Raw genomic sequence first — 26,861 nt, 5'->3', positions numbered from 1 at the left:
CACAAGGTCAATAACACGCTCAGCTGCATGCAGCACTGTGTTCCTCCTCGTCTTCATTACAAAGCTGCTGAGTCCACACAAATAGGTTGTTGTGGTTTGTTCCTCTTCCTGTGCTCTGATTGGACACTAAGAGCGTTAAAACTATCTCAGGTCACAAATCTGTGAACTATGTTCAGAAATAAACACCCGCTCGCAGCTTTCACTTTCAGCAAGCATCTCTCACACTCACAGATACCTGCTAATTAGTGACATCCAATCAGAACTCTCAGGTTTCACTCAGCAAATCTGAAGCTTTGCCTTATTGGACGGTGTGTTAATCCAGTAACCTCACAGCAGCCATTTTTATTGGTCATATGATGTAATTAAAAATGCTCCAAAAGGCTCCGAGAGCACAAACACGGTCCACAGGTCCAGTTCAGGTGAAGCTAGCAGACAGCTAGCAGCTGCAGCCACCTAGGTAATCATCCACCTGTCAGTCACAGAGGCCACGCCCCTAATAATGGAAACAGGTGAGTTATAGAAACCTCCTTCCCCCATAAAGGTGTTATGAAGGTTTAAATTAACCACAGGGACCAATCAGTTTGTGTATCAGGCTGTAAACATGTTTATTTCTGCTGTAAAGTTGTAGCATGGGGCTAACTCGCTGCTGCCTCTGCTGGATGTCACAGGAACTGCAGGTTCTTCACTGTCCCAAAGACAGCTGAGAACATTAGCTTTATGTTACAAATATCAGACCTGTCTCTTCATATCTGCTGCTGAGGAACATCCTGAGACTCAATCCAAACTTGCCCCCTTTAATCCTTTATATCAGATTTAAACCTAGCTTTAAGCCTGATATAATATTAAACCCTGCTTTAAACCTGATGTGATATTAAAACCAGCTTTAAGCCTGGCTCATTCATTGTTTAGCACAGCACTCAGATTAGAGCTGCTGCACTTGTCAAAGTTTGAGAAGAGGAGCTGAACTTTGAGATAAGCACTCTTTTTAATCCAATAGCAGACGCCATATATCCAAAAAAATATCATCATTGCCACTTAATTTTGCACTCAGTCTTTCCATTGGTAAAACTCAAAAGATTTCTTTATACCACTGAGTTATTGTTGGTGGTTTTTCATTAATCCAATTGAAAACAATACATTTTCTTGCCAAAACAATCCATCCATCCATCTTCATCCGCTTTATCCGAGGCCGGGTCGTGGGGGCAGCAGCCTAAGCAAAGAGGCCCAGACCTCCCTCTCCCCAGCCACCTCCCAGCCAAAAACAATAATTTACATAATAGTTTATATTTGTTTTTATCTGGAAATTTGTTCAGAATTGGCAGCCCCAATAAATACTGAGCTGGATCTTTTTGTATTCTGCTTCTAAATATACCTTTTAATTCTTTTGTTACACAGAGACAGAATTTTTAAATTTTTGAGCAAGTCCAAAGACAGTGCAAGTAGGACCCTGCCACAGATTTACATTTAGTACATTGTGCTGACCTGCTCGGATCAATTTTATCCAGAAAAATAGGCGTTCTATACTGTCTATGTAAAATTTTATATTGTGTTTCTTTAAATCTGTTACTAAGAAATAAAGAATGCACAGATTGTATGTACTCACTCCAGGCAAGATCATCACAATGACACTGGAGGTCACCCTCCCAACTCCTAATAAGTTTTCCAATATTATGTTTGTTATAACCTTGTAGTGTATTGTGAAACTGTCTTATAGTTCTATTATCTGCATTTAAGTTAAAAAGAAATTTTCCATGGGTCCTAGTTGCATTGTATTGTGCAAAGTATCAAAATTTGAAGTAATTAGGTGACGAGCCTGCAAAAATGCAAAAAAAAAAAAATTAATTTGATGTATTCCATATTTTTTTTGGACCTGCTCAAAAGACATACAAACATTCCCATTAAACAGATCACCCACCACCAATGTTCCCTCTAAGCTGCGCACTGCTGGCACGGTCTCTGCACACAGAAAATCTGTGTTGCGCACAAAAAAATCTAACCTGAATTGAAATTAAAATTAATACTTTTTAATACAAAACAATTCTGTTTTGCAGTGTTAGTCAGTGAGTGACTGGCTGCTCCCGTATGGGATTAGAACGATGCCACCTTATCCCATAGTTCAGCCAATCACGCGATTAACATTCGTATATACGCAGCTAATCAACGTCGTTGACAGGCTGTGACAGCGTCCTTATGTGCCGACGCCGGTGTTTTAGCTAGCAAAGCGGCTGATGTGGAGTGAAGCCACATTAATGACAACGTGTACAACCATTGGAGATGTGAGCAGGACAGACGGAACAATTGACGGAAAAGGTGTGGACTTTATACCAGTTTTTAAATTCTGTTGATAGGCCACGTAAAACCAGAGTTATGATAAAAATATCTGCAATGTTTGGTTTTCTTCCTGAATACTGTCGTTGTTTATATTTACTGCGGGGAGAAACGGTAAAAACGGCGTTTTATAAGAAAAAAAAAGCTCGAAAGCCTGTGAGCAAAAACAAACTCCACCCCCTCTCCCTTTCCTATTCGTCCAAAAAAGTACCATGTCGACCAATCAAAAAATGATATGGCAACGTGGCATCTAGTTGTTAAGAAACGGGGGGAAGCTTTGAGATGTGAGAGATTTGAGACGTTTAGCGCAAATCTTGTGTAGTTAGTGTGTAGTGTAGTTTTGTTGTGTGTGTCAGAACAATGAGGCGACTGCTGAATGTTACAGGTGTTACAGGAGTGATACATCTCCTGTTGCCAGGCCTGCAGGTATCAGGCTGTTGTTCTCCTTTATCTCATAGTGGACAGAAATGATTTTTTGGAGTGGCACAAATAATTTGTGTGGCATCAAATTTGATGCAGAACAGCTGATTGTTCTGTAAATAGTTTGAAATGTTTATTTAAAAACGCCTTGGCTGCATTTAAAAAAATAGCTGCAAAAAAACTTTGTTGTTTGCCAAACTGAGTCACTTTTTTTTTGAAGTAACTATATAATTAATTGCCCAGCTTTGGTGATTATATACTATATTTTGCAGACAGAGAGCTACAGGACTCTCTCCCAGACCACAGACTCATAATACCAGTCAGAGCTTTTTTTAAAAAGAAAGTTATGTTTTCAAAATTGGAGTTCAAGTTATTTTTACTTCCAATAGTGTTAACATCCTACACAGGTCAATGAATAGATTTTTTTCCTACATTTTCATTGTAAGTGGGCTAAGGCAGTTAATTAAAAGTAGTCTAACATAAGTGTAAAGGCTGTAATTTGATTATTTTAATAAACCATGTAACTTGGATGGATTAGATGCCGGCGTGACCACAGTGCACACGTCTGCTGTTGCTCACAGTGGTCCAGGAGACCGCTCAGGGAGTTTGTGTGTTCGCTCAGACACATGAAAAATTAGAGGGAACATTGCCCACCACATGTATTCCTGCACCAAACCATCTCTGAAATACTGCACTTTTCATTCCCGGTGTAAAGTGCCGATTATTTATAAAAGGTGTTAAATAACTCAGTATAGGATTACTTTCAATGTATTTGTTCATATCACGCCATGTTTTTAAGTAAGTATCAATCATTACTTTGTTATGTTTTTTAATATATTTACTCACTAGTTCGCTTAGGAGATTAAATGGCGAACATGTCCAGGCTTCTAGGGGGTTCTCTGTCTCTTTTAGATATGCGTGGATCCATTCATGTATAACTCTACTATGACATGACCAGTTATACAGCAAAATGTTAGGAAAGGCAAGACCCCCTTTATCTTTGGGCAGCTGTAACGTTTTCCCCTCCAAATAAACCTTGACAGATCTTTTTCAATTTCTTTTACAATTTTTTTGGTAAGAGTTATCGGGAGCATTTGTAAAGGATATAAAAGCCGTGGCAACACATTCATTTTAATTTAATTTATTCTCCCCATCCAGGAGACCAGGAGATCCATCCATCTAGAAAAATCTTGTTTGACACTGTTTCAATACACTTTTTATATTAGGTGAAATGTGTATCCCCAAGTACTTAAATCAAGAACCCGACCAGGTAAATGGGATGTTGCATGTCATAGGCAAATTTCCCAGTGGCATAGCAATAGTTTTGGTCATATTAACCTTATACCCGGACAAATATCCAAAAGTTTCTGTAATAGATAATACAGAGGGTATAGAATCCTGGGGATTGGTGACAAACAGCAGAACATCGTCTGCGTATAGTAACATTTTAAATTCAAATCCTTGAATTAGGTATCCAGATATACTTTGATTATTTCTAATGGCCTCAGCCAGTGGTTCAATTACTAAAGCGAAAATTAATGGGGAAATCGGGTCCCCCTGTCTTGTTGATCTCTGTAAACAGAATTCTGATGATTTAATACCATTAACTACAAGACATGCTCTTGGGGTGAGATATAACAATCTGATCATGTCTATAAACCCCTTGCCCAAGCCATATTTCTCCATTAAAGCAAACATATAAGTCCACTCAACGCGGTCAAAAGCTTTTTCCGCATCAAGTGATACAACAAGTCCTTGTGTTTTGGTTACATTGGAGTGTTCTATAATATTCAGTAATTTTCTCATGTTTGTAATTGATTCTCTATTCTTGATAAAGCCCGTCTGATCTGCCTTAATAAGCTTAGGTATATAATTCTCTAGTCTGCTGGACAATATTTTAGACAAAAGTTTGCTGTCAACATTTATTAAACTAGCTGACTGATTCTGATTCTTGGACCTCACTGGAGAAGCTTTACATGATTTAGAGTCGAGAATAATCGTTCTTTATGATCCTCTGTCTAAAACAAGCTCCTGAGTAGGAGTCAGCTTTCTTTTCATGCTGACAGGCTTTTTTTTTAAATGCTCTTTTTTTCTAGAGTGAATATTGGCCTTGAAAACAATGAACACCTGACAGCAAACCTTCAAACATTAACAGCCTGGAGGCCAACACAGTCACCTGACGATATGGCTGCTGTCCTGTTAACTGCACTATCAGAGCCTCCAAGCTGGCTTAGCTCCAGCTTTGGTGTGCTGTTAAATTTGAGGACTGTGATCGGATGTGATTGATCAGCAGGTCTGTGGGTGCAGATTCTCATGTGAACACCTCCACAAACAAGAATGAGCTTGTTTCTGGGCAGAACGCTAACACCAAGGCTCAAAGATACTTCCAAAACCAGTGAGTGGAGTCAGGAGAGAAGTCACTGAGAGTTGAGCTCACTGCATCTGTCATTTAAAAGTTATGTGCTTCAACCCTGAACTCTGACCTTCAGCATGGCTGCAGTCACTGGGGAGCCTGATCTGGGGTCCAGCAGAACGGAGGAAAGAAAGAGCTCCAGCTGCAGACTCAACTGGCAGCTGTTTCCTCCTCTGCGCCCCGCTGTCGATGACATCATTTCTCAGACACTTCATACACACGCGCGCACACACACAAATGCTGCTCAGCGTGGTGTCTGAGGCTTCCATGCAGCCACTTAGAGAAACCCTCAGAGAGGAAGTTTCTGACTTTCACAGTAAATTAGTCCAGGGGGTGATGAAACGGCTGGAGTTCGGCTGTTACGATTCCTCTGTTTCTGGGCTGTGACGAGCTCAGAGCAGCACAAACACTCACAGATGAGCTGATAAACTCACCTGAGCTCTGCCAGACGTCCTCAATCTGCTGCAGTTTAATCTGCAGACGGCTGACAGAGGGAACGGGAGCCCACTTACCCCCTGAGTCCGAGGGAGGAGGAGTAGATGTTTAGACTTAAACTTTGGAAAAATGTCAAAGCCCACAGCTGTGAATTTAAAGAGCTGTGTAATAAATAGGATGAAGCTAAATCTCCACGTGTTGATGTTCCCTAGCTGTTTTTAATCTGCTCCCTGCGAGGCAGACACTCAGGGTTCAGGTGTTTTTTTCAACTCTTGGCTCAGTATGATGTCACACAGACAGGATATCCCTATATAAAGTGAGGTTTCCCCTCACCTGCTACACCTGCTTTATGCCAGCGGCCTCACAAACACCAGAAGTGACATCACAGCTGAAGATAGAGCTCTGCGGTTGTGTCTGTCTTGGCCACCATCTCGGCAGTATGTGAGGAGCTCAGAGGTTACAGAGGTTCTGCCCTGCTGGAAACCTTCTGCAGAAAACTTCCATAGAAACTTTCTCTCTCGTTTTCTTCTCCTGGATCAATGCTGCTTCACTTATTGTGACATGCTCACGGCCATGAAGCCCCACCTGCAGTCCAACCCTCTGTTTGTGAGGGGGAGCCAGTCAAAAGATAGGGGGAGGAGCTAAAACAGCTAGTGTAAGACAGGCTGCACTGAGGCCCAGGATCACATAAAAAAGAATTATTTTGAGCTGTGATCATGCAAAGCTGCCCTGAGGAGCCTGAGAGCAAACATGCATTCTGCTGTCAGTGATGAACGCTGTGGCTGCTTGAGGTTTAGGAAAACATATTTGCAATACCAAATTCAATGGCTTTGACCTTTTTCAGTTTCACTTCTGTATTTTCACCCACATGCACACTCAGACTTCCCAAATTTAACATTTGTCCTCAGAGCACCATCAGGATGAGCTCATCTCTGTGTGAGAAACCTTTAGCTTTATTTGTGGGTTTGTATCATGACACTCCACGCTGTTCTTTTTCTGGCTTTCAGTAAAAGTCAAAATGTGCTGCTTCCACATTTGACCTCAAATGTCTGGAAAGTTTTATTCTTTTATTTAAAGTGACTGTCAGATTAAAGTGCACAGCTCCAGACTCTCTCACAGAGCACCTGTGAATCATGCACACCTCAAATCTCTCATTCTGGCTCTTGGTGTAGCTCTGGTTTAAAACAAGCTGTTTAGACTCCACCCTCTTAAACTCAACTTTCTTTTGATTGGCCGCCACTCACAAACGGAAACCATGAGCTGCATGTGCGCAGAGCCTCTCCCTCTCCTAACAGCTGTGCCTTCCAGCTGTGGGCTGCTCTCTGAAGCTGCTGGTTTGTCTTGTGGTTGAGTTAAACTTCAGCTCTGTTTGTCAGAGTAATCTGTAATCTGGAGTTTTTGGGCTCTCTGCTGAAAGCTGCAGCTGGTAAAACAATGAGTTTGAGTGAGAAACCTCAGCAGATGTTTTCAGCCTGTTAGGATCCATCATCTGTGGATCTGATCGAGAGCTTTAGTTTGAAATAGCAGCAGACACTTCCTTCACTGCATGTCCTCACTAAGCTCCAACACTTTCAGAGTCTTCTTTCTCTGAGGAAGAAGTCAGAGAGCATGAGCACATCTGAAGGGGGGAGGATACACCGGGGTGTCTGCTTTCATCAGCAGGAAGCGGGGTTACGGACCTGAAGCCCTGTAAGGGTTCAGGTCTGATTCCTGGGCCTGTTTGGCTGTAGCAGCTGAAACTCGAGCAGCTGTGCATCAGCAGGAGGATCACAGCGAGGCTCCCCAGGGCTCTCCAGGCCCGCATACCGCCGCTCAGTCGTAACCACAGAGGCTGCCTCCCACTGCAGCCCGCGTCGTGAACCCGGTGACCCCGAGGACCGGGACCAGACACATATGTCTAACTCTACACGGTCGTGGGTGTGTGCTGAGCTTCCAGAGCGTCTCGGTGAGGAGGAAATCCCTCTTTTGTTTCCAAGGAAGTGGAGTGTGTGCTGTGTGTGAAGGAGGGTGAAGTGTGGCCGAGAGACGCTCAATAACGAGCTGCGCTCTGAGAAAGCAGCCACTTCCTCTGGCACAAGCAGGCTCACTCAGTGAGGACGAGAGGCTTAATCTGAGTTATGTTAGATGATGAACACATGTTCACTACTGTGTTAGCATATCCTCACAAGCACAGCTTTAACACACACACACACAAGGACTCTTAAATATTTATCGATTATTTATTGAACATTCGATGAATCGGTGTGATTCTGTCAACAGGCTCAGGACCAGCTGTGTGTGTGTGTGTGTGTGTGTGTGTGTGTGTGTGTGTGTGTGTGTGTGTGTGTGTGTGTGTGTGTGTGTGTGTGTGAGTGGCTGCCTGCGTGTGCGTGTGTGTGTCTGTGTGACTGTGAGTGTCTGTCTGTGTGTGTGTGTGTGTGTGTGTGTGTGTGTGTGTGTGTGTGTGTGTGTGTGTGTGTGTGTGTGAGTGTGTGTGTGAGTGAGTGTCTGCTTGTGTGTGTTCTAAGTGATAAAATTATTATTATAATAATCCAGTGATTAAGAAAAAGATGAAATCAAAAACAACAGGAGCTGCTCAGCTTTGCATGATTCACAGTTCAAAATAATTCTTCTTTGCATTATTCTGCACCTTCAAACAAGAAGCAAAAATTCTGAGTGAAATGCAAAGTCATAGATTATTAATTTATGCATGCATGCTTCATATAAACTGAATGTATACAAGCCAACATTAAATGTATGGTTTCACTACTACAGGTAATTTTACATGCTGAGCATCTCTGTGATAAGCTGAGTGTTTGGATCACTGCAGCCTCACTGGGACTCCTGAACACACACTGAACTCAGTATTCAACACTCTGCTCGTGGTTAACATCACACAGTATTAACGTGTCCAGTCAAAGTCGGGAATTTTGAGCGATTCGCCTGTAGTCAGAAGGATGCAGACGGAGGGATATGTGTGGTTCAGAGTCCTGTTTGGGAGTTTAAACTATTTAAAGAAGAGAAGAATCCCAGCATGCGTTGTTAAGTCTCCTCAGTGTGTGTGTGTGTGTGTGTGTGTGTGTGTGTGTGTGTGTGTGTGTGTGTGTGTGTGTGTGTGTGTGTGTGTGTGTGTGTGTGTGTCCAGACTCAGGGATGTGTTTATGATGGAAACAGGCTCTTTGTCTTTAATGAGAGCTGATTTAACAGAGGCAGCCTGTCATTAACGTGAAGGTAGTCTCTGTGAGGCCTCTGTATCACTCACATACTCAGTGTGTCTCTGCTTGGTCCTCAGACTTCCTCTGCAGAGAGCTGCTGTAATCTCAACATGCATGACCGTAATCTGCATGGTGCGAGGAGGGGGGACAAAGAGAGCCTAGAAAATGAGGAAAAAACAAACAAAAAGACAGAGGGGGAGGGGAAGGGGTGGGGGCAGTGGGGCCACCATGCTGCTCTCCACAGGGAGCACAGCAGAACTGTGAGTGGGCAGTAATGAGTGTGTTCAGTTTTTTGGGAGGGGATAGTACATGCCTCCTGCTCTGCTTCATCAGCACAGACAGACAGGCTGGAAACAATAATCAGCTCCTCAGCCCGGCTCTGCTGATGATAGCTTATTTTCTTTTCCCCATCAAACCCGAAGCTCCAAACCGGCCCTAAACGCATCCCAACGTTTCACAAACACACACGCAGCGCTCGGGCCAAAACGGTTCTGCCTTCTAGAACCACAACCCATCACTGTGCTCATGTGCAGCAGAAACTGATACCGGACAGACGGTATCGGTGTGCCAGCTGTTTTTACCTCGTTTCCTCCAATCCAGAGCCAGATCCACACGATCCCACTGAAACAGAGACCTGTGAGCTGCAGCTCCTCTTCCGTCCAGCAGAGACAATAATTTTAAAGCATTTATACAACTTGCGCCATTCACCAATTTATTATTCCTACACTCACCTGTTTAAATTGGATTAAGGCTTAAAGTTTGCATTACTACAGCCGTGGCCCCTTTGGCAGGTTGATGGTGACACAGGTGGCTCTAGCTGCTAGCTGTCTGCTAACTGGACCTCTGGACCATGTTTGTGGCTCTCGGAGCCTTTTGGAGCATTTTTAATGACATCATGAGGCCAATAAAATGGCTGCTGTGAAGTTACTGTACTAACAGACCATCCAAGAGCTCCCGCTGGGCTCATAACACTTTTATATATGTGGGGGCGACATTTGGACAGGTACAGCTCTAATTAACAGACTTTCACTCATCCAACCCGGATTTCAGACTCTCTGGAAAGTCTGCTCCCAATATTGTTTATACAGATACCTGCTGAGATGAAGACAGCAGACAGCTAGCAGCCACAGCCGCCTGTGTCTGTAGTATTAAATGTTTGTAGTTTTTGTCCGCAAATAATCACTACCTTTTGATTAGCCTTGTCTCATGCTTTCGTGCTTTGTGGTAGATCTTTGTTCTGTCTTCACTGAGATATTTGAATACTAATCAATAAAAATCAAATCAAAATCAAAATCAAACTACTACCTGAGCGGGACATAAAGTGGATATGGAGACTTCAACATAAAAGTTTTGCCTTATGAAAGATGTTAACTGCAACCCTGACTTTTACTTTGAAGGTGAACTTTCTCTATTTCCAGTTTACATCCCATTTTTTACAGTTTTGCTACTACTTAGGTAGTAGTTAGTGAATATTGGCAGACAAACAAGAAAAATATATTTTTGAGACTCAAAATGTGGTCTTAGTATTGGGGTTATGATATGAAAACAAGTGTGTGTGTATATATGTATGTTTGCTGTAAACGCGTTTATTTCTGCTGTAAATGTCGGACACATTAACACGGGAGTGTATGGGGGCTGACCCGCCGCTGGCGCCCCTGCTGGCCACTGGAGGAGCTGCAGAGTGCGGAATTTGAGGCCCGGGGTCTGTGCTCGGCATCTGCGGTGGAAGTGTGTCCCGTTTCAGTCCGTGAGGGCACAAAGTGTCGAACTGCTCCTTTAAACTCTGAAAGTCTCCTTTTCTCCGTGTGAACTCCTCCTCCTCTGCGCGCAGATAGGATCAACCTGTTGTGCCTGATCCAGGATCAGCTCAGCCCGCGGCCCCGTGCACCCGGCTCCGGTCAACTGATCCGGGGCCAGTGCAGGTCCCCTGCTCCTCCAGCCTCCACCCCCGCAGTCTTTTCCTTCCACTCCACTTGAGTGCAGCCCGTCTCCGTTCCCACGCCTCCAGTGATCGTCTTGAATCAGCAAACTGCGCGATATGCGGAAACGAGCAGAGTAAAACCGCAGCGGTGTGCGGAATTATGCACGTTTCAGAGCGGACTAACGATGCAGGGATCACCGTGGGCAGGCCTTCCACTTTCTCCGCTGGAGCAGTAACTGCACACAGGGGGACATGAACTTTTCGGGCTTGCTTATTAAGATGTCGACGGTCCGTCCGTGAAGGATTTAAAATTCTAGTTTCATGTTTGGTGGGACGGGGTGTTTTAAAATCATTGAAGCATCTGTGGCTGAGACTTTGCTTTTGTAAGGAGGTTTTTCTTGGAGGAGCTCGGCTGAAGGAGGACCGCGCTCCTCAGGAATTCGACGCCTGAAGCTGAAGTGTCCGTGAACGCCGCACGGAGCTAGCTAGCATGTAAGCTAGCTGTTGGGGGAGTTTTCTGTTTATTTAACGGTTTAAACGGATAGAAAAAGCCGTTAAGTTGGCGTTAACGCTGACTTTGAGGAGGTCCCGCACAGTTGACCTTAGCTAACTACTTTCCTGGGAGAGGGCTTCGGTGTTCCGGGACTTTTGTGTACTAACTGCGAGTTAGCCCTTAAGTCGCTTCTAGTGTTAGCCGTCGTTAGCGTCCAGCCATGCCGCAGCTGAGCCGGGAGGACGGCGACGACCTGGGAGCCAGCGACGAGCTCATCGCCTTCAAAGACGAAGGTGAGCAGGAGGAGAAGCGCAACGTGTCCGCCGAGCGAGATCTGGACGACGTCAAGTCCTCCCTGGTCAACGAGTCAGAGACCAACAGCAGCTCGGACTCAGAGGTGAGTCAAAGCGGGGCCACAGCGGGGCAGCCGGGACCCCAGCGGGCTATCGGCGCTGTGTTTACCCTCCCCGTGTGCTCCTCTGTGCAGGCAGACCGGCGCCCCGAGCCCCGTCCAGGTGTGGTGAGCAGGGGCAGGCAGAGCCAGCTGAGCGAGGAAGGTAAGAGCCACAGTGCTGCTTTATGAAGTTTATGAGCCCGCTGGGAGGGAGATGGTCTCCAGCAGCAGAACACCTGGACACGGAGCTCTGTGTACCTGAGACCAGGTGAAACCTCCAAGAGACACACCTGTAAGAGTCCAGGTGTTTCTGGGTACTTTATTGACATAATCCTCTATTGTCATTTAGATTTGTTTTATTTCTAGCCCTATTTTACACCCATGTTTCTGTATTTGTAAACATGTCTGACCTTTCTTATTAATATTTTAAGCACATTTTTTCTGCATTTAAAGGATAATGCCACATTTATGTTTACATTATTTATATAAATATTTCTGGGTGTCTCAGAGAGCTATTAGCAGTTATATTTACAAACACTTATTATGTTTATTTGCTATATATTTTAGTTCATTGCAAATATTTTGACTATTTTAATTGTTTTAGAAAATTTTACTGGGTTAATGTAATTTCTTGGACAACTTGACTTGTCTTCATGTATTTGCTCCTGACTTTGTTGGAATCTTATTTTAATTATATTGAGTGTGTTTCATGTCTTTTAGACATTTAAGTACATTTGGAATGTAACATTTTATATTAAATTTAATGTAATATATACAAAATAATAAATATTAATATTAATTAAAATTATTGTTTTATATTTAAATATTAATATTATTTCTCATGCATATTTCTGTCATATAATGTTTGTTTATTTTTTTAAATATTAATCATTTTGGGGGGATTTAAATTTTTGCTACAAATATTCAGTATTTTATATCTCTCTCATTGGCTCTTTTAGAACACTTTATTTATTTTAATTAGATATTTTAGTAATGATAAATTACTTAAAAGAAATTTTTCATTAGCTTGATTTAAATTTTGTTTTTGGTATTGATTTATTTTAGCCGACATTTTTGTGCTTACACGTGTAAGCTTCCTGCTTCCAGCAGTGCGGTGAAGTCAGAGGGTGTTTGGCGTCGTAAATTCCTGATCTTAATCAGAATGAGGGTTTCACTGGAGATGCAGCTGATTAATAATCTGATTCAGGTCTTGGGCTGTAAAAGCTGAACTGAATGTGAGCCTGAACTTGAACTGGTCTCAGGTCAGCGTGCACTGTTGATCCTTTTTATCTATTTCTCAGCTCTGAGGAAGCAGCAGCGTGATGGAGGCGTCCTCCAGCCCTCGCCCTACGTCGGGTACCCGTTCTTCATGTTCCCTGACCTCGGGAACCTCTGCAGCCCGTACCTCGCCAATGGAGCCCTGACGGCAGGTGCCCGAACGGTAAGACGCAGACACAGAGATGCTGAAAGTGTTTTTTCATTTGGCTTTCATTTTTCATTTTCATTCAGATTTTAATTACATTTTTTTTTTTTTTTGATTTTTGTCAATGCTATCTGAAAAACATAAAATGTTATCTATAGAATTTTAAATTTTATTATTGAATTTTTTTAAATAGATTTTCTGTTTTTCAAATATTTTATCAATTTGAGCATTTTTATTTATTTGTTTATTTATTTATTTACTTTTTTAGGTGATTTATTTTTAGATGTGTACTTACAGTTGGTACAGCTCAGTCACGCTCATGCACATGAAGCCATTCACGTGACACACTTTAACACGACAGAAGGCCGCAGCAGAGACGAAAATCACGCTGACTCACCTGAAGGCTGCGTGCACGAGCGTGTGTGTGCGCGCGCGTGTGTGGTTGGGCAGGTCGAGCTCAGTGACGAGCTGCAGATTAGCTGCTGTAGCTTGGGGTTGGCGAGCTGGGATTAGAGGTTAATGCAGTGTGACGGTGAGGGGCTCTGATCTGAAGGCTGCTCTTGGGTAGAGGCGGGGCTTAAAGCAAACCGTGGTTACAGAGCAAAGTGGATGATGACGAGAAGGTGGTTTTACGGTTGTTCAGCCTGATCTGGAAGTTTGTGATGCGGTTTAAAAAGAGTCGATATGACAGACTGGAGGAAAGATGGATGCTGTTTTAGGGACCACTGTGTTGGGAGGGCAGAGTTGTCCAGTTGTTATCCTGGCACCAGAGGTGGAGGATGATTGGTGCCACTCCCTGAGGTTGTCACAAATAAATCATTTTCCCCCTGAGGCCACATTTCATGTCAGTTTTACAGCCGAGTATTCCCAGGAACCCAGGTCTGGGGTTTCTTTCCTTCTCCTGTGTGTTTAAAGTCTGAAAGCTCTCAGGTGGGTTTGTTATTGTTATCATTACCCGAGAGCTGGTTAGCTAAGTCGCAGTTCGGCCTCCGGCTACTGAAACGTCTTTTGACAGAAACACTGAGAAAAGAGCATCAGGATAAAACTGACTCCGCAGTGGATTTCAGGTTCAGAAAAATTTCATTTTTGTAATTTCTCTTCAAATTATTTTACATGTGTGATAACCAAAAGTGGGTTATGTTCATTGTTGAGATTACACAAGACAGCAAAGGAAGCCTTTATGCAGCTGCTGAAAGACCAGAGCCGGGTCCAGGTGTCGGGTACGAGCCACACCTGCAGTCTGGTGATGCTGCTCAGGTGTGAAAGAGCACAGGTATCGCTGCTCTGCTCACAGTTCAGACCTCCTGCACCCCTCTCAGGCTACGTCCACACTAGCACAGATAGATTTGAAAACAGCGTTTTCGTCTGAAAACGCTTCGCGTCTACACTTGCGTTTTCAGTCGTTTTCACAGAGTTGTGCGTCCACATTGAAACGGCCCAAAACGCTTATGTTCCAGTCCTGCGCATTCGCAAAAGTGAGTGAGAATTAAAGAATTTGAAGAAAAGCTACCTGGAGCATGTACAAACTGATATTAATCTTTTTTTAGGGCTGTCAAAATTGAGAGCAATCAAAGCAACTGCTGTATAATGCCCTCCGCTATCTTTGTTTAGTTGGTCACATGACTAAAATGCGTCATCGTTTTAGAAAGTCTGCGTTTTCGAGTCTCCACACTGCGACTGGACAGCTCCGTTTTGAAATGTATGCGTTTTCGAGAGCGTTTTCAAAACGCTGCATTTTTCCTTGAGGAAAACGCCGTCTCAGTGTGGACAGGAGGCCGAAACGGAGAGAAAACGATGTGTTTTCAAACAAAAACGCATTAGTGTGGACGTAGCCTCAGTGTTTTGGAGGAGCAGGAGGAGGAGGTGTGCCTGGCAGTCTGAGGGCGGGTCAGAGGCTGTCATTAATCGGGCACTGCAAACATGCGCATGTGCGCGCACACACACACACACACACACACACACACACACACACACACACACTGCATACATAGACACTGCAAATACACTAGCTTCAAGGATCTGAAAGAAGGTGTGTGTGTGTGTGTGTGTGTGTGTGTGTGTGTGTGTGGGGTAATTTGAGCGTGTCAGTCCTGTTTTTTGGTAACACGTGCATGTTGATACATGCGAATATCTCCATTTAAAGCTGCCCACACACTCAGGCCCTTTGCAGGTTAGTGCATAGACTGTATACAAAAGATTGATGGGGCACTGTGACATCATCATTGGTGTTTAAACTGGTGATTTATAAACACCACCTGGCAGACACAGGACACGCTGGAGAGATTATATCTCTCAGCTGGCCTGGGAACGCCTTGGTGTTCTCCCGGACAAGCTGGAGGAGGTGGCTGGGGAGAGGGAGGTCTGGGCTTTCTCTGCTTGTGCTGTTGTGCTGCTGTCCACGCAACTGGTCCCGGATAAGCAGAAGAGGATGGATGGATTTATAAACGCGTGACAGGAGAGCAGGTTTGGAAGCATGTTCATGTCTGCTGTACTGTCTTGATGATGTTCAGTCAGCCAGTCCCAAAAAAGTGAATGTGTTCATCTACACATGAATTTTCAGTCACTCATCCAAGTGACCAATCATTTCTCCCAAAGTTGGACATTTCAGTGTGGGCCTCGCCTGCTGGCCGTCAGAGGAACTGCAGCTTTCCGACTTTAATCTTTTAGCCTGAGGTTACAGCTGGTTCTCCACCTGCTCTGTGGGGTGGTGTCTGAATGTCTGCATAGAAGCCTCTGCAGAACAGAAAACAACACGATGATTATATTTTTATTATATCTATATTTTTGTGTGAGCTTTGGATTTAATCCCAACTTGAACCAGTTTAACCAGTCTGATGTGCTGTTTTCAGTGTCTCTGTTTTGAGTTGAATCTCAGACCTGTGGGGACACGCTGGTGAAGTGTTGGTGATTCTTATTTTACACACAGAGCTTCTCGTCTGTTTGCAGTGCTGTAATCAGCATCTGACTGATTGGCTGAGATGGCTTGCAGTCAGTCACACCTGAGCTGTAGTGAATGGAAGCAGGAGGACCGAGGGGGCTGGGCTTTAAAAGGTTGTTGATAAAGCCGGCCGTGTGTGTGTGTGTGTGTGTGTGTGTGTGTGTGTGTGTGTTTAGTTAAAGTTGGTCCCTCTCAGCAGGCCAGACAGTCCCACAGCTCCTTTGTTTTCCTTCATATTGTCTGCAGAGTCTTAAAATACCAGGAGGACAACCTGTTTAAACACCCTCACACACAGAGGGACACACACACTAACGCACACTAAGACACAGTCACACACACACAGTTCTGCTTTCTTCACTGTGTTCCTGTACACAGAACAGAAACAGTTTATTCCCAAACGTGGAGGAAACAGGAAGTTCTTGCTGCTCGCTGCAGATCTGGGTCAGACTGATGGTTCATGACACACGCTCTGACATCATCAAACTGAAGGCGTCTCCTTCATCTGATCCCGAGGCAGAACCCGGACCATCAGGACCAGAACAGGAAGACAAGGCAGCAGCTTGATAGGTGTCTTCACCTCCCAGACTCAGATCAGCAGTCAGGGTGGACTGCTCCTCCCAACCTCGCCCTCCAGGAAACGAAGGCCATTACATCCATAAGAAAAGACCACAGCACCATGGTTCTGCTTCAGCCAATCATCGCTCCAGAATAACCTCCAACAGCTGGACAGCGAAAACCACCTCGACCACAATCACTGCCTCCTCCATCCCACAGCACGGTGTAGGTGGACCCCCAGAGACCTACAGAAAGGAGCTCCATTCAGGCTGGAATTGCAGGTTGAGGTGGAGCATCTTCAGGACCCTAAAAGCAGCTGGATGACTAAGCAACTGACGCAGCTGAGCTGTGGACGTAAGTCAGGCCAAACATGTCTGCTGTGCGCCGTGAGCCAACGCTTCTGAATCCACCCAGGGCATCCTGCCACCATCAGCACGCCTCTTTTTCACTCAGGGTTACGCAGCACTACTTCCCTGAGAGGGGGAGGGGTCTGCTTTGTTTATTTTGGAGTGCCTCGGTAACCCTGAGGTTGGACTCTGGAAGGAAGCTGCCGTCATTCTTCTACCCGGAGATCGCAGCAAGTCATGGAGATGTTCAGACTCTACTGCTCTGGCTAGTCTGCAACAGAAAGTCCTACTCAGTAACTTCCTGTTATGTTATGACACTGCCTACCACTAGGTGTTGCACCGCTCTGTGTAAACAAGCGAGGCGGAAAGTGAGACGATGCAAAGGAAGTCATCTCACTGCAGTGTGTGTGTGTGTGTGTGTGTGTGTGTGTGTGTGTGTGTGTGTGTGTGTGTGTGTGTGTGTGTGTGTGTGTGTGTGTGTGTGTGTGTGTGTGTGTGTTTACATGCTTGTTACAGAGCGTGGGAGCAGATAAGAGCTGTGTTCTTATTGGTGGTTCATGGTGTTTTGTGGACTTTGAGCACGTACTGCTCACCTGCTCAGGTGCTTGGTGGTGATGTCACTGCAGTCCAGAAGGCACATCAGTCACAGTGGTCCTGTGGTTAAGGGTCAGGGATCACAGCTGATTGGAGGACTGAGCACCTGGGGTCTGTTTACATTTGATAAAGTGAGGGGGATGGGGGTGTGAGTTTGTGGAAGGGGTGGGGTCAGAACAACTTTGGTTTAGATCTAATCTGTCCCTCTTCTTCCTCCTGTGTAAGCCAGGTCATTGGTCCATTCATCAGTGGGTGTGGCCCTGTGTTGGTGTTTCTGGTGTGCAGGAATGTAAACATGCGTCACAAAGTGCGTTGTCTCATCTTGGTGTCAGTGTTTCCTGCAACACTGACACACAGAGCTTCAGATCAACACACCTGGACAGGTCACACCATCACCTCCATCACTGCACATTATCAGCATTCACCTGAACATCCAGGTGGGTCAGAGTGTTTCAGTGCAGCTGTTAAAGTAAAGATGCACCGTGTGTGTTCAGAGCCCGGACACACACACACTTTGGTGCCGCTGCAGCAGTGAGTTTGTTCATCCTGATGTGAGGAAACGAGGTGTCCAGATGGTGTAATATGACTTCCTGTGAGCTGTTCTCCTGCAGACATGAACCTGATCTGTGAACGTGTTCTTGGACACACGTGTTGAAGCTTCACTTGGATGAAAACAGAAGTGGGAGTGTCGGGTTCTCCCTGTGTGGCGTTGCTCAGACGAGGCTTAGGTGAAACGTGTCTGAGCAGCTTTCGTTCCAGCATTGATGGAGTTTGGTCAGTTATGACAGAGCTGCTGGAACACGCGGTGCTCAGCCAGCTTAGCTAAAGTCTGCAAAAGTCTGACCTTTCAGTTCCTCCACCAATAAGTTTGCTTCGTTTTCATAAGATGGGCGACCTCGGTGATGAGTTTACATTTCACGGTGAGTTTGAGGCCGGAGGCTGCTCCTGTGGGCGTTCTGTGGATTAGTCCGACCTGCTGGGAGGAAACTCAGACGTGGCCTTCAGCAAAGACTTTATTAGGCTGAGGAAGATGATTTCCTTCGGGCTTTAATCCCTTCATCCAGATTTGTGTCAGTGCTGGGATTACTGGTAAATATTGCAGAGAAATCATGACCAACGTGTGTGTGTGTGTGTGTGTGTGTGTGTGTATGTGTGTGTGTGTGTGTGTGTGTGTGTCCACAGTACCTGCCCTTTCAGTGGCCGCTGCTCGACGTCCCAGGAAGAGCATCCGTCAGAGACACAGCGACTCCCTCACACCTGGTAAGAGCTTAGAGATGAAACTAACATCAGCTCCATCCTGATTGGTTCTCAGGCAGGTGGAGGATGATGTTTCTCCAGTTTATCATGTTGTCATGGAGATGGTCACTGATTCAACATGTGAGGTTAAAACAAGCCGGACTGTGCTCCTTCTCATCCTCACCATCACCACGCTGTAAATCAGGGCGATGTGCACAGCCTCTTATGGAGAGTGCACTTATTTATTTACTGCCCCGATCAGCTGCTCGGCCTTTGTAGTTGTAGTGCGCCCTCTGGTGGACAAACACAGCCATTTCATCCATCTCTTCTTCACTTCTTTGAGTTTCATTCTTCTGATGTTGCAGTTTTAATGATATCCTGGTGGATCTGCATACAGAAGAGCCGTCAGAAAGCTTTAATCCGATCATTCTGTTCTTCCAGCTCTGCGCTAATCCCGCTAACTGCTTCCCTATTACTGAGTCACCCTCACATAGCAGTATTACAGTAATGTCACAGGTAGAGTCAGACCAAGGCCTGGGTCGGGGAGTCGCCCTGAAGCATCAGTAACACGAAGAGCTGTTTATAAGAAAATAATCTGTCCTTCCTCTGATACAATAATCCAGAACCCTGAGATTATAATCTCATATTCATCTTTGCCTCTTAGCTGCTGTCTCTGTCCATTTGCAGTCCAGCAGTGTGCCGATAGTGCAGCATCCCCACGTGTCCCACCTCCACCCACTGCTGTCCTATAGCCCCGAGGCCTTCTCCCCACCGAGGACCTCACCTGGCTTCTCTCCTGAAGCAGGTAAGCGGCATCCCTGCCTCCATCTTTAATCCTGTGGGCATGATGGTGAAGCTGAAGCATGAAGCTGAGTTGTCTCTGCAGCAGGGGTGTCCCGGTCTCCTCACGCCTCCTGCTACCCGGTCTCCCCCGGAGCCATGCCTCAGATCCCACACCCTCTGGGATGGCTGTGAGTACCACACACACACACACACAAACACACACATACACACACACACGGTTCAGGGTTTCCATGGTAATCTCACAATTACATCACAGCCCTCAGAGGAAACAATGATGCTGTTTCTGAGGGCAGAGAAAAAAACTCAGTCACATGGAAGCACAGAGGAAATGTACTGAAGTACCACTGCTGACATGGATCACTGATGCTCTGCAGTGACCCTTTCAGCCAATCAGAGCTGAGCTCTTCTGGCACAGTTATGAATGAGGAAGCGACAGAGCGAGTGCGAGGAGCTGAACTTTCTGTTTGTTGATCCAGTTCAACCTGAAGGCTCCCACCGACCAGGAAGTCATAAAAACACGGCATCACGACGATTCATGTGAAACCTGCCGTACCTGTACAATCAGCTGCTGAATAACACAGGCTCGTGTTTACCTAAAACTGGTAAAAGCTGGAGAATCAGAGCAATGCTTCCAGGAAAAGCCCCGGCCTTAAACACTGAGGGGACACGCCCACCTCCTCGGCCGTCCTCATCGGCAGATCCAGTCGTGGGGCTGGCGAGAGGTTTCTGCACACGTTACACGGCTGTCAGCTAACAAGAAGTCCTCACATCTGCTCGTGTTTCTGTCTGCAGGCAGGGCCAGCATATGTACCCCATGGCCGGGGGCTTCTCGCCGGCAGCACTCGCCATGAACGCCTCCATGTCGAGGTAAGTGACCGAGACTAAACACGCCGTTTTGATGCTCATGTGTATTTTGAATCAGCTCCACCTGCTCACTGCGGCTGAAGTGAAGCGTGATCCTCGCACCTTATCGCCTCATGTCAGAGTTCCTCGTATTACTCCTCAGGCTTCAGGACACCTTGAGGGATCACGATGTTGTGTTAGCAAAGTAAAAGCTTTACATTTCGAGTCAGTTTGGATTATTGTGGGTTTATTTTGTTAAAATGACAAATAAACAAAATAAAACAAAACCTAAAGAAAAAAAATCCAGATTCATATTTTAAAAACAGGTGAGCCAGGCCAGTTTTCTCACATTGTTGAAAGTGTTATAGCTCAAGCTGATTTAATTAACATATATTATCCTGGACTCTTCAGGGCAAAGTAGGTGTTAAAATAAACATGTCCATATTTAATGCAGTTTCTTGTTTTTTGTGGTATTCAAAATATGTGGTTCATATTTCCTCAGTTCAGCATGAAAGTTAATGGAAAATAGCATTTTCTTTGTTGTCGTCTCATTTTCTATTCTGCGTGCTTTATTTCACTGTTGGAATTCAACAATATACCAACTGTATACCATTCATAAACCATTCTGTCTGTGTGACGCTTTTATTAGTACATGCTCAGATATGGGACGTAGCAGCACTCCTTGAATTGTTGCTTTGTTAATGATCCAGTAGTATTTAACCTTTCCCTGTTCTGTTCAGTCTGGTGTCGAGCAGCTTCTCTCCTCGCTTGGTGCCCACCCCTCAGTTGTCCGTCCCCCACCCCGCCATCGTCCGCACCAGAGTCAAGCAGGAGCCTGAAAGTGATAGCTGCGACGAAGGCGGGGCCAGCAGCGTTCAGCCAAGGTAAAAATAAATGGCCTCACAGTTTAATTCCAGCAGCTGCTCCTCCCACCCATTTTGTCACCAAGGTTACACTCACCCGTCTCACGCCTGTGTCCCCACAGGAAGGCGACGCCTGAAACAAAGCGCGAGGGCGACGAGGACAAAAAGCTGCACATCAAGAAGCCGCTGAACGCCTTTATGCTGTACATGAGGGAGGAGCGGCCCAAAGTGGTCGCCATGTGCAAAGTGAAGGAGAGCTCGTCCATCAACCAGATCCTCGGACAGAGGGTACTGCACCAGGGGGCGGAGCTTAATTTTTAGTCTAATGTCTTTACGCATTTTAACGTACCAGACACATTTTATTCACATATTCATGTTCAAATATTCATGTTTTCATATTTACATTTATTTCACATTTAAAATGTAAAATGATTGACAGCTGTGATGTTTTCAGAATAAATCAAGTTTTTATTCTTGATTCATAAATCAAGACAATTATGAATAAAATAAATTTTAATAATTAAGTTGTCATTTGGACAGAAAGTTGGAGGTCAGAGGTCACTCTTAGTGACATTATGGAGAAAGTGATGTCAGGTGTAGCGTCATAAAGCCGTCGGGATGAATTGAAGAAACTGAAGTTCAGAAAGGATCAAATCAGTTTCATGTTTGAGATTTAAACTTTATCAAAATTACATAAAGGAAAGTTGTAAGATTCTCTGAATCATCAAACATTCAAAGTTATGATGAAATCATTTCATCACAGCTAAAATAATGTGATGAGGTAGATTGTCCCTTCTTGATCCTACTTCCTGTTAAAAGAGGGTTCTTCCTCCTCACTGTGGCCGAGTCCTGCAGGGCTGTAAATAAATATAAGTATATATAAATAAGTTTAGATTGAATCGGATTGGTGGGTTGTTTGTTTGTTTGTTTTCCGTGTTCGTGGATTCGTCATTTTTCACGTGTGTGCTGTGTTTTTTCCGTCCTCAGTGGCACTCACTGACGAAGGACGAGCAGGCCAAATACTACGAGCTGGCACGCCAAGAGAGGCTCCTGCACTCCAAGCTTTACCCCGGCTGGTCGGCCAGAGACAACTATGTGAGTATGAAAGTCGCGTGATCATGTGTCACATGTTCGTGTCAGCTGACGTGCTCACGGCTCGTTTCCTGCAGGGGAAGAAGAAGAAGAGGAAGAGGGCGAGGATGGAGATGAAGCTCGAAGGTGAGGCAATGTTTGCTGTTTTCTTTGTGACGATGTAGAAAATGTCACAATGATGTCACTTTTGTGCGTCTGCTCCTCAGTTGCCGCGGCGGCACCGTCAGACAACTTCCCCCCGCAGCTGAAGAGGCCTCGTGTCTCCGTGGGAGCCGAGGACCCACCGCCGCCTCCACCGCACACACAGACTGCACACGCGCGCCATCACCTGACGCAGCCGCACACCGTCTCTCACCTGACACACACCCACCTGTCACAGGCGAGCCCCGCCTCCTCCTTGGACTCTCCCGCGACTCCCACCACGTCGCTGGCCTCGCCCGCTGCCCCGGCGCCGACGCACACGGAGCACACACACTCGTCGTCCTTCAGTGGGCACACGTCACCGTACCCCGAGCAGCTGCAGCCGCTCTCCCTTACCACCAAGCCCCAGCGGCCACCACTGTCCCTGAACCGCGTCACCATCACCACGGGCCCCTCCACGCCCTCCTCCAACACCGCCTCGTCCCCTCCACAACGGCCCCCTCCTCTACGCTCTCAGCCTTTCCTGGCCCCGCCTCCTACCTCTTCGAGCTCTCATGGTGCCTTAACTCAGCAGCTCCGAAGAACCAATCAGCCGTGACGAACGGCGTGAGAAAAATATAAATTCTGACCTCGTTTTTACCACCACTGTTTTTTATGCTCTTTTCTATCCGTGTCATGTTTGTACGAGAATAAAAGGACGTGTAATTGGTCAATATTTGACTGCACCTCGGACTCCAAGGAACTATTTTTACACTTTTTCAGGAAGTAACGGTGAGGGGGCGGGGCTTAGTTTGTTTAACATGCTTTTTTTACCTGGTAGTTTTGAGTGTAAACAGATTTCCTGTTTCCTCCTCTTTGTCAATAAACCTTCACTCAGCTCTCACCTGAAGTTTCAGAGCTCTCTGTGTGCAGCGTCCGACAGGCTCTGACTCTGGGGTCAAAGATCATCATCGAAACATCACGCCCCATTGTTTTTATCTCGTTTACTGTTTGCAGCAGATTATCCGAGTCCCTATGGAATCAGAGTCAGGAATATTTTGAAAGAATCAAGCCTAGATAATGTCCGACATTGACGTCATGAATTATAAAGAAAACGAGCTTCATCTCTGAGACTAAACAAGAAAAATAAAGGTGCACACATACACGGTACTTTACTACACGCAGGCTTTTTCTTTGTTGCTTCCCGAGTTTCAGTGTTTTATGTGTAGACGAAGGAAAAAGAAAACTTGGCCTCTGTGCCGTGTTTTTGGATCAAGCTGAATTATTTGTTGGATATGGTTATGTCACCACCTACTGCTCTGTCCAGCTCCACAGACCTTGAGGTTATTTTTTTGTTTTGGTTTTATGAGGACAAAAACATTTTCCAAAACTAATTTGGGAAAAATAATAAACTCGTGTACATGTGGTCATAGCCTTGATTCCACTGACGTTAATGTCTTGGAAAGATTTAGGAAAAAGGTTTTGAGAAACACTCAGCAAAAGAAAATATACTTGGAAAATCCAACATTTAAATACAGAAATTTATCACAAAAAAGGGCGACTCTCTCAGGAAGTAACGGTGAGGGGGCCCCAATAATCTGTGCCACATTTTAACAGTGGCTGTTAAAGTGTGGCAGGTGACAAAAAAGGTAGATTAAAGTCATCAAAAGTTAAAACCTTGGATAATGTGTAGAGATGATCCAAGTTTTCCTTGTAAAATTATAATCTGTACAGAAACTCAAATTTAAAGAGCTCTGCTGTGTTCTGAGATTAAAGTCATTAAAACATTAACATATCTGTAACTGCGTTCACAGGAAGGTAAAAAAGGTCCTGAATGTTCTTTAGAAGTGTGGCTCCTCTCCGTGAGGTTGTAAGGAAAAACATGGACCCTTCCTGAAGGTAAGATTCCTGAAAATCCGTGTTTGGTTAGAGGTGGGCAGCATATCGATACCAACACTGGTGCCAGTATCGGATCCATGCTTTGTTTCTCAAAGTCCAGTATGTATCCCACCGCCCACCCATACCTACATTGTCTTCTGCAGGTCATGGTCATGGGGGTGGGGCGTGAACCAATCACTTACATTCACACCTACATGCATTTAGAATCACCAATTAACCCAACCACACTGTATCCCACTGAGCTGTGTTAAATTAATGTTTTAATCTTTTTATGAAAGAATAAACGTCAGTCGTTTACAGTCTTTAGCACATTTAAACAACAGACGCTGGCCTTTAAAAACGGGCACATTTACACCCCAGCTCTACAAAACACACAGCATCAATATGTAAGAAAACTGTTAACTAATCATCATAAGTAGTAAAAATCACAATGCTGTCGTTGTTTAGTGTTAATTAAAATGTGTTCAGAATTTGGCAAATGTAAAAGAAAAAAAAAGCTCATAAATAATGACACACTGCTCTCCCCTACATCAGCTGGTTAAAAGTATTAGAACCAGAAATACTGCTCTTAGTTTGCTTGGTATTGGATCAATACCAATGTTTGCAGTGTTGCACAGCACTTCCAGATTCAAAAGCTCAACCAGGAGTCCAGTCATGAATACCTGAACCTGCTGGACTGAAACCAACCATGATAAACTTGTTCATTACATTTCCTCCAAACTCAGAGCCGCTGCTGGACCATTACATGAACATCACTCACCAAATATTTCAGAGGTTTGAGTTTCTGCCGTTTTAGGTGCAGTTGTGCTCTGGAAGGTGCCCAGTGCTCTCTGAGCAGGTAAGAGTTTCCTGTGTCACCCTGTTCCGACAAAGACCCGGCAGAGGAGCTCGAAGGAAAGACCTTGACTCTAATCTGGGCCTGAACACTGAACACAATTCACACAGCTGAAGGTACATCAGCCGCATCATGCTGCTTCATGCTGCTTCATGCTGTCAGGTAAAAACCCTGTGATCATGGACAGGAAAACCCATATTAGCTACACTTGACAACGAGGAAGAGGTTGATTTAAACAGCAAGAGGCCTCCACCCGAAGCACAATCATGGAGAGTTGAGGGGGTAAGGTCTTGAGGCCTTAATGTAAGTTAATGAAGCTCTTCCATCACCTGACCTCTGGAGGAGAACAAAGATGTGCAGACGTCCTGGTGAGAGATCAAAGACGTCCTGATAGCAGTAAACCTGATTCTGCTAGACTGAAACTGACTTTCACTTTTTCTTTCAAGGAAAAGACCATCTCTGAACCGAGAAGGGGGCCTAAGGGTTCATTTTTCTTACAATGCTGTGATTGCAGCCAACTCTCTGTGAATGTACTCATGACCAATGATCAATGGTGTGAGTACAAAAAAAATCATTATTACAATATAATGTTTTAAATTTGCTTAGATCAGAGGAATAGGGAAGGATTTGTCTGTGTTTCAGTTTGGCTTAGCTTTAGGCCTGAGAGTGTGTGTAATTGTTTAGAGGGAAATAAATTTATTAACACTGGAGGTCTGCTGTCATAAAAGGAGACAGGAAGCTACAGTTGGGGGTTGCTGATGCTGATGCTTGTACCTTTAATAAAAACTCATAATTGTTATAACTTAGAAGTAGGTTTGCAGGAGACTCTCCACATGATCTGTAAGTGTAAGACAACAAGAGGCCACTGGCCCAGTAGATGCAGAGTGGGGGTCTCAGTGTTTGAAATATGTTAACTCTGTTTTCTATGTTGTGTAGAGGAATTTGGTGTAGCTTGGGTGAGATTACTTTTATGACCGGCAGGATGTCATGTACACAGAGACACACACACACAGTGCTTAAACTGTTACACTCACACATACACACAGGTACGCGCACACATTCACTTACGTGCACTTACATAGACATACGGATACGTGCACACACAGGCACTCACGTGCTCATGCATACGCACACAAACACAGAGTTTGCAACACACCATGGGGTCGCTTCTATAAAGCTGACTGTAACAAACAAAGGAGTGGAAGATCTGCAGAGGGACACCAGCCTTGCACGTCTCCCCTTCTAGAAGATGCTTAAATGAAGATGAATGAAGATGAATAAAGGTTTTGTGAAAATGACTACTGAGTCCGGTGCTGTCTCTGGATGCCTCGAGGAATAAAAAAGAATTGATTTTGTAACAATGGTCATGACAATTTGCATATGAATGATCATAAATTGACCTCATATTGTTAGTGTGCTAGTTTCAGTCATTATGCAGATGTCCTGTTTATAAGGTTGGAAATCTGCAGTTAGCTGAGACTGTAGAAGTCACCTGGATAATGATGAAACATTTCTCCCACTGATATGGCATGTAGATTCAAGATTTAAGGTCTTTATTGTCAGTACAACAATATACACAATATACAGCATACCAAAATGCCGTTTCACCCCAAGCCCCCTCGTTCATTATAATTATATAAGAAGTATATCTCGAAGAGATATAAAACCAGAAATTACAAATAAAAATAATTTTATTTTGAGGTAAAATTAGGAG

The 26,861-nt window shown here is 44.7% G+C and overlaps 1 protein-coding gene across 2 annotated transcripts; it reads left to right on the top strand.

The window, feature by feature from the left end:
• Positions 1 to 10,357: 10,357 nt before the first annotated feature.
• LOC146705274 (transcription factor 7-like 1-B) lies at positions 10,358 to 23,317 on the top strand. 2 transcript variants are annotated; one of them, XM_085462930.1, is made up of 12 exons: positions 10,358 to 11,601; positions 11,692 to 11,761; positions 12,900 to 13,039; positions 18,638 to 18,715; positions 19,379 to 19,496; positions 19,581 to 19,662; positions 20,288 to 20,362; positions 21,079 to 21,222; positions 21,324 to 21,489; positions 22,189 to 22,296; positions 22,371 to 22,419; positions 22,500 to 23,317. In XM_085462930.1, the coding sequence occupies exons 1-12, from the start codon at positions 11,425 to 11,427 to the stop codon at positions 23,030 to 23,032; spliced, it is 1,740 nt and encodes a 579-aa protein (XP_085319056.1). In that variant the 5' UTR covers positions 10,358 to 11,424; the 3' UTR covers positions 23,033 to 23,317. The 2 variants fall into 2 exon arrangements, with proteins under 2 accessions (XP_085319056.1, XP_085319055.1); XM_085462929.1 differs by having other exon boundaries at positions 10,359 to 11,601; positions 19,578 to 19,662.
• The last annotated feature ends 3,544 nt before the right edge of the window (positions 23,318 to 26,861 follow it).

The sequence above is a fragment of the Copadichromis virginalis genome, linkage group LG7 (assembly GCF_057382275.1).
Source record: "Copadichromis virginalis isolate Kocher_CV1m ecotype Utaka linkage group LG7, C_Virginalis_male_GT1.1, whole genome shotgun sequence".
Classification (NCBI taxonomy): domain Eukaryota; kingdom Metazoa; phylum Chordata; class Actinopteri; order Cichliformes; family Cichlidae; genus Copadichromis; species Copadichromis virginalis.
The sequence above is the reverse complement of the archived record's forward strand: the minus strand, read 5'-3'. Positions and strand labels throughout refer to the sequence as shown.